The sequence below is a fragment of the Mesoplodon bidens genome (assembly GCF_964165515.1).
Source record: "Mesoplodon bidens genome assembly, chromosome: 2".
Lineage (NCBI taxonomy): Eukaryota > Metazoa > Chordata > Mammalia > Artiodactyla > Ziphiidae > Mesoplodon > Mesoplodon bidens.
Window position 1 is genome coordinate 43,470,703 of NC_138177.1, and position 13,104 is coordinate 43,483,806.

Consider the following 13,104-nt stretch of genomic DNA (forward strand, 5'->3'; position numbering starts at 1 on the left):
AGGCTCTAGGCGCGCGGGCTTCAGTAGTTGTGGCACGCGGGCTCAGTAGTTGTGACTTGTAGGCTCTAGAGCGCAGGCTCAGTAGTAGTGGCACACAGGCTTAGTAGCTCCGTGGCATGTGGGATCTTCCCAGACCAGGGCTTGAACCCATGTCCCCTGAATTGGCAGGTGGATTCTTAACCACTGTGCCACCAGAGAAGTCCCCATTTCTCAATATTTTAACCATTTTTTTCAAAGCCCCTACCTCAATGCTTTGCATATAGTTGGTATTAGGTAGGCATTTGCTGATTTAATATTTAGCTTCTCAGACACAAAAGATTGCATATAATGTCAAATGCTTTTGTTAGCTAATACTATATTTCTGTTTACAGGTATCCAGAATGCTACCAGGGGGACTTTTAGTTCTTGGAGTATTTATTATTACAACTTTAGAAATGGGAAATGAATTTCAAAATACCCTACATAGAGTAAGTCTGAAATATCAAAAATTCTTAAAGTTATATCTTAATTGATTATACTTGTATAGAGTAATCCTAGGCATATTTAGATTAATTCTCTATGCTGGGATTATGTTGAAACAGCTTTTTCCACCCAATTGCTTGGTATCTTGAGTGTAATACATGTCTGTATTTAGATTTTCAACCAATGCTACATATTTTTAAAATAGTCGTTATTTTATTTTATTTTATTTTTTATTTTATTTTTTTTTGCGGTACGCGGGCCTCTCACTATTGTGACCTCTCCCGATGCGGAGCACAGGCTCCGGACGCACAGGCTCAGCGGCCATGGCTCACGGGCCTAGCTGCTCCACGGCATATGGGATGTTCCCGGACCGGGGCACGAACCCGTGTCCCCTGCATCGGCAGGCGGACTCTCAACCACTGCACCACCAGGGAAGCCCAAATAGTCGTTATTTTAAAGATAACTTTTTACTATTTTGAAACAAGTTATAATGGTTTAACAATTTTTCTTGTGCCGTAGCAGTATTCTGCTAGACCTTCCATTTAGTTCCAAGTGATTGCTGTAATGTGAAATTAATAGGTTTTGCAATTCTTCACCTCTTCAATTCTCTCAGGATCCTGAGAGTAAGACATAAAATAACAAGAGTCAGATACTTATTCTTTATTTCTGTACCGAGTATCTATTATGAATCCCCTGCGTTTTGTTTAATTCCTATGTCAGTCATTTGGGTAACATGGTTTACAAGTAAATGTGAGGGTCCACAGGCTGTTTCCCCTTAAGCCCAAACCTAAAGCAAACTCTGTGCAGCCAGTTTTCATCCCTTTTAGTACTCAAGATCCAAATAAGCCTTCAAAAGTTATTTTCCACCCCAAGAGAGAAGGAGACCTCCTTATCTTGAGAAGTGCAAAACCCCACAGAATCCCCCCAAACCTTTTTCTAGTAAAAAGTGTACAGCTAAGAATCCAGGTGCTACAGATTCTTCCAGTTTTGTAACATTCTCTCCCATCAAATATCCCACCTTCAAACCTTTGATATTTGTACTTATGGGGGTAAAGGAAGAAAATGGTGATAATCCCTCCCCTGGCAAGTTATTCAACCTTCTGCCATTTTTACCATTTTAAATAAATGTACCTCTTTCACAATCGTTCATCCTATTTGGCATTTTGAAATGTAGTCTATATCCATGTGTATTTAATAGCATTGGCTGTGCATCCTCTTGAGGTTGGGTTGAATGTGGGCTCAGCGCTAGAGAGATACAGTAGATCCTCCTTCCTCTTGCTTTTTGTATCTCTTTTGTTTCTAAGAAGCATGTAAGATTTTAGAAATGCCCTATTTCAGAAATTGTAGTGTTTTAATTATCTAACTTTGTTTCCATTGACCTGCATTGAGGGACAATATATGAAATAACCTTATAAAACTTGTCACTGTCTCCCATAAGGTCATTGCTAAGAACTTTGTTTGTTATATTACATAATATTGTCTTTGAAGAAATTTCTTTTGATATCATTATTAAGAAAGTTATGCCTCTTCTGATCAATTGTTTAGCTTATGGACCGTGCGAATTAGGGAACTGATTGGGTTTCTCTGTGCACATTATTTTTAGAAAGCTTAGAGCCAAATTTATGAACCCTCTCCCCATATCAAGTATGCATTTTTATAATCCTTACATGTGGCATAGATTTTTGTCACTATTTCTGATTTTTTTCACTTAGAATTTATGTTATTACTATATTTTATGTGCCCTTATGTATTATTACCTTACATCTTTTGTGACATTTAAATAAGAAATGCCAAATGGGTGACACACTCCATTTTTATAGGTTAAAAATCACTTGTCACTTCTCATTCTAATTAAAGTCTTTATTCTGTACTTCACTTAAATATTAGTTGCCCAAAATCATGTTCAGTTGATCGTTAATGACAGTGAATTATTTTTTTATTTAATACCTAATTTTTATATATCCCTAAAAATGGAATCTAAATGGTTAATAATCAGTTTCACTCTCCCTTTTGAGAAAAAGGAAATTTAATGTTAGCATCGTGGAATTTTAAAGCTAGATGAGTGCTTAAGGATATTATACTTGTCTTTTTCTGCACTCTCTCTCTTATTTTATTTTGCATTCAGTTGATGTGTTTTCCTCTCTTTCAGCTAGTATTTGCTGTGGAAAAGTCTATGAATAAAAAGAGACTGTGGAATTTCACAGACGAGGAGGTCTCAGAACGAGTGACACTTCACTTTTGCTCTTCTACAAAAAAGTATCTTTTATTTAGGTGTTTATGTTCTAAAGTATATGATACTAAAATAATGTTCTTGCAGGTTTTTTCCCCAAACACTTATTTAAGTCATCATTTAAAAAATAGGCTTAGTTTGTACGTTTTTCTGTAAATAACACATAATTCGGACTGCCAATAATAATGGTAATAATGGTTGTTAATCATGTATCAGGGTTGTAAAGACTTTGAGAGAGGTGGCAAGGACTGGGCATTCTGAACTCTTTACCAGCTCTCCACTCCTGTACATTAAAATACACTAGGGCCCCTACAGAAAGGTACAGCTTAGGCAAAGTAATGCTTTTATTTTGTTTACCTCCAGTTCCTATAGGTAAAATGTTCAATGCAGAGCACAGGTGCACGAGCCGGCAATTTTTATATCTTTGGCCAAGATCAAGTGACACTAAAAGCCAATTATAGGGCCTTCTTAGCTTCTTTCCTCTACATATTACCAGGGCAAGTACCTCCCAAGCATGAGGCAGCCTCATCAAGGGAGTGAAGCAATGCAAGGGCCCAATAAATTAGGACCTGCAAAAAGACAAAATTCAAAAAGTGATCATTCCTGTAGAAGGTGGGCTGTTAACTCCTTTGGTATTTAACTAGAAAGTTTTATGTACAGACCCTTTGACCCAATAAACATTCCCAGGCTTGACTTCATTCAGAACAGCACTCCTATTTGTTAAAAAGGGTCTGTATTTGAGGACAGTTTTGTAAGAGCTATCATTCTATTCATTGTGATTAGCAGGATTTATAAGCAGTAGGAAATAGTTTAAAGTACCACAAGTATTATAGTCAGAGGAATTTGTATATATGTAAATATATGTATTTACATAAACATATACATACATATATATGTGTATACATATCTTTAAGTGTCATGCCATGAAGTGGTATGATTTTGTAAAAACTCTTGGATGCATATACTTTATTTTTATTTTTTGATGGTTTATTTTCTTTTGCTTATCAAGAATTGCTTTCTTATTTTTTTGGTTATTTCTATCCTTAATTAGTAAAGAATATTTTGTCGAACTTATGATATCCACAATCCAAAGGTAAGAAAAACTGCTCTTTAAAGATTTTTCTGTGTTGCAAACTATTTTTAAATAAAATTCAATTTTTAGTTTTAATAATTTTCAGTGCTATCTCTTCCTATTAATGTCCACAACCACCTGTAGTTTTTTATTTTGAAATATGATTAATTTCACTACAGACAGGACAATTTATTTTTTTTTCATTGTTAAAATATTTTTGTTAAGCTCTCCCTACCTTGTTTATGTGTCTGGTATTATATTTGAGAGGCTAGCAGTAAAAGTGTCTAGGCTTGTGGGAGCCACAGTGCCCAGTAAACAAGCTGTCTGTACTCAGTAGAATCCAGACTAACATTTTGCAAGGTGTCTAAAAAGCAATGTGAGGGACTTCCCTGGTGGGCCAGTGGTTAAGACTCTATGCTTCTACTGCAGGGGGGCACGGGTTCGATCCCTGGTCAGGGAACTAAGATCCCACAGGCCATGCAGTGTGGCCAAAAAAAAAAAAAAAGCAGTGTGAAAAAGTAATGCAGTATTCTGTTAGCAAGGATAGGACAGAAAGGAAAATGTCTGGCACCTAGTATTTGCTCAGTGATTATTTACTCTTGATCAGAAGCTTCAGAATTGACACTGGTGAAGCTACAGATGGGAACTACAGGACCAGAGGACTTGTCAGGATTTTAAGCAAGCCTTTCACTGGGCGAGGGAGTTACCAAGATTGCCTGGGATGTGCTGAAGAATACTGAACTTTTAATGCATGCTTTATTTTTATTTAGTTCTAACCTATTACCCTTTGATGAAGGAATTTGGCCAAATATATTAGATAACAGCTTGTATAAGTTACTGGGTTGTACATTTTATGATGTTTTATTGCTCCGTGTGTTTTATGTAAACCACATATTTTATGTTTTTCTCCCTTTGCTAAAGAGTTCTGCAAAACCAGCAGATTGGAAGTATCAAAATGGACTATCAGCTTCATGGCTTTCTTTAGAGTGTACAGTATATATTAATATTCATGTCCCACTGTCTACTACTTCTGTCAGCTATACTCTGGAGAAAAATACAAAGGTATCAGGGTAAAATGAATTTTCTTTAGTGATTGCTGAATAGATGATCTGCCTTTATTCTGGTTGTCTATGCCATTCATTTTATAATCCTCAAAAACTGCATTCTAATTATAATAATATTGTTATGGGTAACTAATTTGTTACTCTACCCAGATTAAAAAATAAGAGGTGGGACATTGTTATCATACTAATGTATTTAGCATAATAAGTGCTCCATAAATATTTGTTAATTAACATGTAATTATGTACATTGTAAAATATAATTATGTAGGAAGATGTACTGTTTGGTCTTTTTGCTTTCTCTTCATCTTTAGTTTTTTTTAAAATTTATTTTATTGAAATATAGTTGATTTACAATGTTGTGTTAATTTCTACTATACAGCTAAGTGATTCATGTATTCTTTTTCATATTCTTTTCGATTATGGGTTATCACAGGGTATTGAATATAGATTGAGAGTTTGGGATTAGCAGATGCAAACTGTTATATATAGAATGGGTAAACAACAAGGTCCTACTGTATAGCACAGGGAACTATCTTCATCTTTAGTTTTGTTTTCCATCTTCCAGTTCTTTTTTGTATTTCTGTACCATTCTTTTGTTCATAACTTACTTCTCTTCTTTTTTCCTATTGAAAGAGGTAAATGGAACTTGCTTATTTTTTCCTCTTTAATACTGCTTTATATATTTGTTTGAGGCTCTTTTCTCACTTTTTTTTAAGATAACAGGAATTATTGAATTTTATTTGACTGTGGTTATTAAGTCTCCTAGGTCTGTGACATAAATGTTAGTTTGGGAAAAAGATTAGAAAAACTATTATTAAATATGGGTAAAGTGCCAAATATTGGGGATATACTTTTTTGTTGTTTATGATATTGAATTTAAATGCCACATTGCTGATACTTAGGGATTTTTAATATTTCAGTATAGTAGGTAGAAAAAAGTATACTCAAGGGAGTTTGAGATGGCATTATATTTGAATGATATCCATGTTGTGTTTCTTTTAAGAATGGACTTATACACTGGGCCAAGCAAATAGAAAATAGTATTTATTTGATTAATGGACAAGTTAAAGATGAAGATTGTGACCTATTAGAAGGACAGGTGAGTTAAGAGAAAATCATCTTACTTACGAAATTATTTGTGCTTAAGGAAAAATAAAAGATGACTTATCTTTAGTTCTTTAGGCCTTGCCTTCATGAAAACAATTCATCTACTTTTTATTTCTAAGGTCTTTTAAACTAAAGTGCAAATATTTTTCTCAGAAAATGATAGGAGATTATTTCTGAAATCATAGGAATTTTGAAACCTAAGGGAGAGAGTGTCATCTAAATAACATCTAATTTCTACAGTGTAAACTGCTTGCTTAAAACTAAAGTCATGGGTTTCCCTGGTGGTGCAGTGGTTGAGAGTCTGCCTGCCGATGCAGGGGACACGGGTTCGTGCCCCGGTCTGGGAAGATCCCGCATGCCGTGGAGCGGCTGGGCCCATGAGCCATGGCCGCTGGGCCTGTGCGTCCGGAGCCTGTGCTCCACAACGGGAGAGGCCGCAACAGTGAGGCCCGCGTACCCCCCCCAAAAACAAACAAACAAAAAAACACCTAAAGTCATGTTCTGCCCTGATAACAGTTTAAAAACTAAGTTTGGCCATTTTATAGGAGGGGTCTATATGGGCTTCTAAAATATCTTTGATTTGAAGAGGAACTTTGGTGATCTCTCCCTTTAGAGCAGGGATCAGTGAACTTAATGTAAAAAACCAAATAGTAAATATAGGCTTTGCAGGCCATGTGTTCTCTCTTACAACTGTTCAGCTCTGCTGTTGTAGCATGAAAGCAGCCATAGACAATATGTAAATGACTGATCCTGGTTGTGTTCCAGTAATACCTTATTTACGAAGACTGGTGACAGTCTGGATTTGACCCATAGGCCATAGTTTGCCAATCCTTGCTTTAGAGGAATAAAAGTAGGAGGTTAATGGTTTTTAAGAGTGCACGTTGATTGATGTAGACTACACAAAATTACACATCTATAGAAAAAGCGAAAATAAAACAAATAATAAGACCATTTTTCCCTCTGAGTTACTTAGTGTATGTTGGATAGTCCCTAAATTGTCTTTTGTGTTCCACTCCAACCTCAACAATCTAATTTTTAAAATTTTTGTGTTATTTCAGAAAAAGTCTTCTAGAGGAAATACTCAAGCAACTAATCATTCTTTTGATGTCAGAGTGCTAACACAGTTGGTAAATATTTTAACATACTCCTTATCTAAAATTAAAATACAGTATTTCTTAGAATAAGCTTAATGAAATTGTTTCTGTTTTTATGGTTATGTTAGGGAGTCAAAGAATTTTAGAGACATAAAGGACTATAAAAAATGTTCTAAGAAAGTTATTCCCAAGAAACATTATTTTAATAAAATCTATTTGGGTCTATTGCCTCAAGCCTATTAAAATTTTAACATCAAGTAGATAGCAATTAGGAAAAAATGTATATATGTATACATACACATGCATATGTACACACATATACATATATACATGTGTATGATATTTGGTGTTGTAAGTTTTATGAGCAAAGTTGCAATTCTTAACTTAAAAATAAAATGTGTGCACAGATGTGCCAAGAGTTGTTATGTACCTAATTTGAAGCAGATTTATACCTCTGATTTGACAAAACCCACACAGTATTAGCAAGGTTTATGTTTTTATATGGGTTGTTTTAAAGTACACATCTCTTTTCAGGAATTTAAAGTTGCATAATTATTCCTAAAAGTATGCATACTTTTGATTTTAATCCTGCTGGAAATTATCCTAGAGGCCAGATAGGGTATAAAGTACATCCATGTTTTTAGAAAACTTTTCATTTCAATATTATACTGAAAATGTTGAAACAGGGAAATACTACCAGGACTTATATATTTTTTTAACTGAATAAAATAGACTCAAAAGCAGTTTGTCATATGAGGATGCTTTAATTTCTTCTTTTCCTTTTCTGTGTTTAGCAATAGAACATTACTAAATTGTTGTTGGACTTATGCCACTACACAGTTCTCAATTTCTCTTCTCAGTATCTTAAAAGTACTTTTAGTCTTCAGTTTTCCTCCTTTTTGATTTTAGAAGTGTTCTTTATTTTAAGGCTATTCCTCTACCTATATGCTTTTTACTAGTTATGCTTATGTGACCTCTCGGTTTATTAAACAATTCAGTTAAAATTATTTTAGTTATAAAATTGCAGTTAGAAGATGTGTAGAGGGTGGGAATATAGAGAGAAGAGTAGAAGATAATATCATGAGATAATTTATTATAATTAATAGTGTATGGTATCATATATTTTTGTCAATAATTGCACAGGTCAGCCAGCTGGAAACTTTAAAATGACCAATATATAATAAGTAGTCAATAAGTATTTGATGCCACTTTCCTCCCAGTCACCCTTCATCAAGTCTTGTTGATTTTTTCTTTGCAGCATAGCTCCTCTTTTATTTTCCTTATAGTCCTAGTGCCATTAGCCTTACAACATAATTATTTTACCTAGTTTATCACAAGTAACTCTTAACTAGTCTCTCTCCATCTATTCATTCTTATCCAAAGTGATTCGTTCTCCGAAATCCTGATACCTTTGTTTGTATATCTCTTGGAATATCTTCCGTATTTCTGATCTATCCTGCATATTACCTCAGATTATCCTTTCTGAATCACAGTTTGCATTCATTCACTGTTCATTTACTTATTAGTTTTTTTTTCAGTTAGTATTTATTGTGTATAAGGGTTAGACACCGGTTGTGTTACTTTGCTTGCTTAAAATTCCTTAATTGCTCTATATTGACTAGTTAGAAAAGTCTAATTCAAGGCTTTTCATGGCCTCAACATGCCTTTCCGTTATTTTCTAACTTACTATTCTAGAAGTATGCTTTCTATGCCTTCAAAGTTCTGTGTGTTTCCCGAGCCATCTGTCTTACCAGTGCCATTTTTTTCCCTTATCATCCAGACTGTCAAACTCCTATTCTGTACATGAAGATCTAGCCCAAATGTTACCATTTCTGTAAGGTTTCATTTGGTCGCCATAACCAGAGGGGTCTTTCCTTTTCCAAAATACCATGTCAGCATCACAAAAGTTCCTCCACTTATGAATAGGTTAGATTCCCAAAGTAGCTAGTTTGTTCCTAAGTCCAAAGAAACCAAGGTGAGTTGACCTGTATAGAGCCCAGATACATTTCCACCGAAAAGGAGTGAAGCAGTCCTTTTATTCTTTAAAAAGTCTTCTCCTTGGTGTGTGTGTGTGTGTGTGTAGTCTTTTATATATATAGTCTAGTCCATTTGGAAAATAATGTTCTAATTTATGCATATATAATATATATGCTATAAATGTGTTATATAATATGTATTGTAAGTTAGATATTAAGTATATAAAATAGAGCATTATTTTTCTATAGTAAAGTTCTGTTTGGTGGATGAGGGAAGCCCATTACTCCTCCTCCACTCCACTTATTGATACATCAGTGATCTCTTCAAGTATCATAAGAGGCTATAAATAGAGTATCGGCATCGTCACCCTTTTGCTTGGTTTGATGATTGACATTTTTGCATGGACCTGGAATCTTCTGGACTATTTATTTGGTCTGTGACAAATTTTTTACCAAGACCTTGACTGTGTTTAAGTTTAAATTCTTAAAAAAAATTTAACCTTTGCCTGAATTACATTAGACGTTGACTATTCATGCTCTTTCAGTGGCTGCATATTCAAGTCTTCTGATTTCTTCACCATTTGTCCTCATCACTTCCTGACTGTTTCTTACTGCCTAGGCACATGGTTAGTTAGCACTGGTCACAAGTTGTATGATTTGTTTCTGTTCTTCAGAATTGACCCTAATGTTGAATATTTATTTCAGGTACACTTAGAACATATATTTTTACCATGTCCATTTTTTTTAATCATAATTTTTGGTTCCAGTGTGATTTTATGGGCCTCTAGTAGTACTTCCAAAGTTTCGATCCTCTCCTTGTTTTGGCACTTATTGAAATGATAAGGTTAAAAATGTCTGTGAAAAAGCTCAAAACCAAGCATAAACTAACCCTACTTAGATTAAATAAGAATGGGTCTGTGAGGTGAAAATGACAGTCACTGGTATCATTTTCTGGTGACGGGCATAGTTGACTTGCTTTTTTTCTGCTGTGAAGCCTATAACATTACTTTCAGTCTATAAAAGTTATGAGTTAAAAATGTATAAATAAATGAGTGTCTATATGTTGCTTGTAATTTTATCATATTTATCACATCCTGCTTTGTATTCCAGTTATTTTTGTGCAAATCTTGCATACTGTACCTTCTCTTACTAGATCATATCTTCTTTTTACATCTTTTCATCTTAATAGTACTTATCTGAGTAATCTGCAAATAATGTATGTTTAATGAACATATTGAATGAATATTGGTACTTTAGATGGTTATATTAGTAAGAAAAAAATTAGCTGTAGTGTATTTAATTTCAGAGTATGTTCAAAATACTCAGAAAATAACATGTAGCTTATAAGGAGAAATATGAAGTCCTTTTAAAAATTTATGGGGAATATTTTCAGACACCTGGTTCAGTTAAAAATTCCTTCTTGCTTCATGAAATGACTCACATATATAATGTTCAAATGTTTCACATAATTAATAGTCATTGGCTATTAGAATCTAAACAGATTTTGTCTTTCAGCTTCTGAATTCAGACCACAGATCCACAGCCACAGTCCAGATCTGCAGTGGCTCTGTAAACCTTAAGGGTGCTGTGAAATGCAGAGCTTATATTCATAGCAATAAACCCAAGGTTAAAGATGCTGTACAGGTAAAAAAAAAAAAAAAAAAGGAATAACTGGTATATGAAAAACAGAAGCATGCTTACATAATTATTGAAAAATCTTAAAATTTTACCTTTTTTCAATCTCAAATTTCATAATTATTCATTTGATTTTAACTGATAAAAGTCCAGTCTGTTGGGCAGTCCAAATGTACCAGGTAATTGGCCCCAAGATTTTCATATGTAGAGTGTCTATTTTTATACCTTTTTGAAGTGATGATTATACAAGTGTATTAAGTATTCCACAGTTGTAACATATTAGTATATTTGAAATCATTTCTCCTGAGGGAAATTGAACTTTTTAAATAACAGGAAAAGTACACCTACAAAGAGCTATTAGGTATTGTTCTATAATCAATATAATTTAGAAATTTAAAAAATGATGACTGGTACTTTTGTCATAGTTATGCATTTTCTAATTTGGACCACTAGCATTATTTGTTCAGATGCAAAATTTTGTTCATTTATTTGGTTTAAATTTACTGTTGGGCTTCCCTGGTGGCGCAGTGGTTGAGAGTCCGCCTGCCGATGCAGGGGACACGGGTTCGTGTCCCGGTCCGGGAGGATCCCACATGCTGTGGAGCGGCTGGGCCCGTGAGCCATGGCCGCTGAGCCTGCACATCCAGAGCCTGTGCTCCGCCACGGGAGAGGCCACAACAGTGAGAGGCCCAAGTACTGCAAAAAAAAAAAAAAAAAAAAAAAAGTAAATTTACTGTTTAGATGAAGTCTGGGTAAATTTGCTGTTAAACTATTAATGGGGCTTCCCTGGTGGCGCAGTGGTTGAGAGTCCGCCTGCCGATGCAGGGGACACGGGTTCGTGCCCCTATCCCGGAAGATCCCACATGCCGCGGAGCGGCTGGGCCCGCGAGCCATGGCCGCGGAGCCTGTGTGTCCGGAGCCTGTGCTCCGCAACGGGAGAGGCCACAGCAGTGAGAGGCCCGCGTACAGCAAAAAAAAAAAAAAAAAAAAACTATTAATGTATAGATAAGCCTGTTACATAAACGGACAAATGGAATGACGTACTAGTTATTTTAGTGGACATGATTATACAGGGAAGTCATTTATGTGGCGGGTTTTTGTAATAAAATAATGCAAATTTAAAGAAATGGATTTTATTTCTTATTGTGGTTTGTTTTGGTTTTCCATAGGCCATGAAAAGAGATATATTGAATACAGTTGCTGATCGTTGTGAAATACTATTTGAGGATCTGCTTTTGAATGAAATTCCAGAAAAAAAAGTTATGAGTATAATATTAAGTACTTTTTTTGCATGTGTTCAATTGATATATTAAGATGTCAAGATATAATAGATAATATCTTTTTAACTGCGTATATCTTTTTCAAAACAATATGTAATCATTTACTTTTCTTACTGAATGAAAATTTTCAGTTGCCACCTAAAAAAATGTTTTTGAACACCTTGTGATAGTAAATCTGTCAACATTTAATAATTTCAGGGAGGATTTAAAAAGAAAAATTCTGTGTGAATTTTTGCCAGAATAGATAAGCTGTTACCAATTGTTTTTTAGTTATTTCTGAGATATACATTTTAAAGAAATAACTAAAATTATGACTTATAACATTATACCAGAACATATAAGACTTTTAGAAATTGCAGGTAATGTCTGAAACATTTATATTAACATATTTCCATACAAATAACCCAAAGAAAGTTTAGTATTAGTTGTTTTTGTTTGTTTGTTTTTTTATACTGCAGGTTCTTATTAGTCATCAATTTTATACACATCAGTGTATACATGTCAATCCCAATCGCCCAATTCAGCACACCACTATCCCCACCTCCACCGCGGTTTCCCCCGCTTGATGTCCATACGTTTGTTCTCTACGTCTGTGTCTCAACTTCTGCCCTGCAAACTGGTTCATCTCTACCATTTTTCTAGGTTCCACATACATGCGTTAATATACGATATTTGTTTTTCTCTTTCTGACTTACTTCACTCTGTATGACAGTCTCTAGATCCATCCACATATCAACAAATGACTCAGTTTCATTCCTTTTTATGGCTAATATTCCACTGTATATATGTACCACAACTTCTTTATTCATTCGTCTGTCGATGGGCATTTAGGTTGCTTCCGTGACCTGGCTATTGTAAATAGTGCTGCAGTGAACATTGGGATGCATGTGTCTTTTTGAATTATGGTTTTCTTTGGGTATATACCCAGTAGTGGGATTGCTGGATCATATGGTAATTCTATTTTTAGTTTTTTTTTTTTCTTTTTTTTTTTTTTTGCGGTACGCGGGCCTTTCACTGTTGTGGCCTCTCCCGTTGTGGAGCACAGGCTTCGGATACACAGGCTCAGCGGCCATGGTTCACGGGCCTAGCTGCTCTGCGGCATGTGGGATCTTCCTGGACCGGGGCACGAACCCATGTCCCCTGCATCGGCAGGCAGACTCTCAACCACTGCGCCACCAGGGAAG

The 13,104-nt window shown here is 35.1% G+C and overlaps 1 protein-coding gene across 1 annotated transcript in view; it reads left to right on the forward strand.

Annotated features, from left to right (window-relative positions):
- Positions 1 to 13,104, forward strand: part of ODR4 (odr-4 GPCR localization factor homolog) — a 42,000-nt gene that overhangs the window by 9,537 nt on the left and 19,359 nt on the right. Inside the window, exons 4-11 of the mRNA XM_081225470.1 lie at positions 372 to 467; positions 2,612 to 2,718; positions 3,749 to 3,785; positions 4,686 to 4,826; positions 5,832 to 5,927; positions 6,994 to 7,062; positions 10,521 to 10,649; positions 11,810 to 11,898. Of these exons, the coding sequence (XP_081081596.1) occupies positions 372 to 467; positions 2,612 to 2,718; positions 3,749 to 3,785; positions 4,686 to 4,826; positions 5,832 to 5,927; positions 6,994 to 7,062; positions 10,521 to 10,649; positions 11,810 to 11,898 (764 nt within the window). The remainder of the gene's footprint in view (positions 1 to 371; positions 468 to 2,611; positions 2,719 to 3,748; positions 3,786 to 4,685; positions 4,827 to 5,831; positions 5,928 to 6,993; positions 7,063 to 10,520; positions 10,650 to 11,809; positions 11,899 to 13,104) is intronic.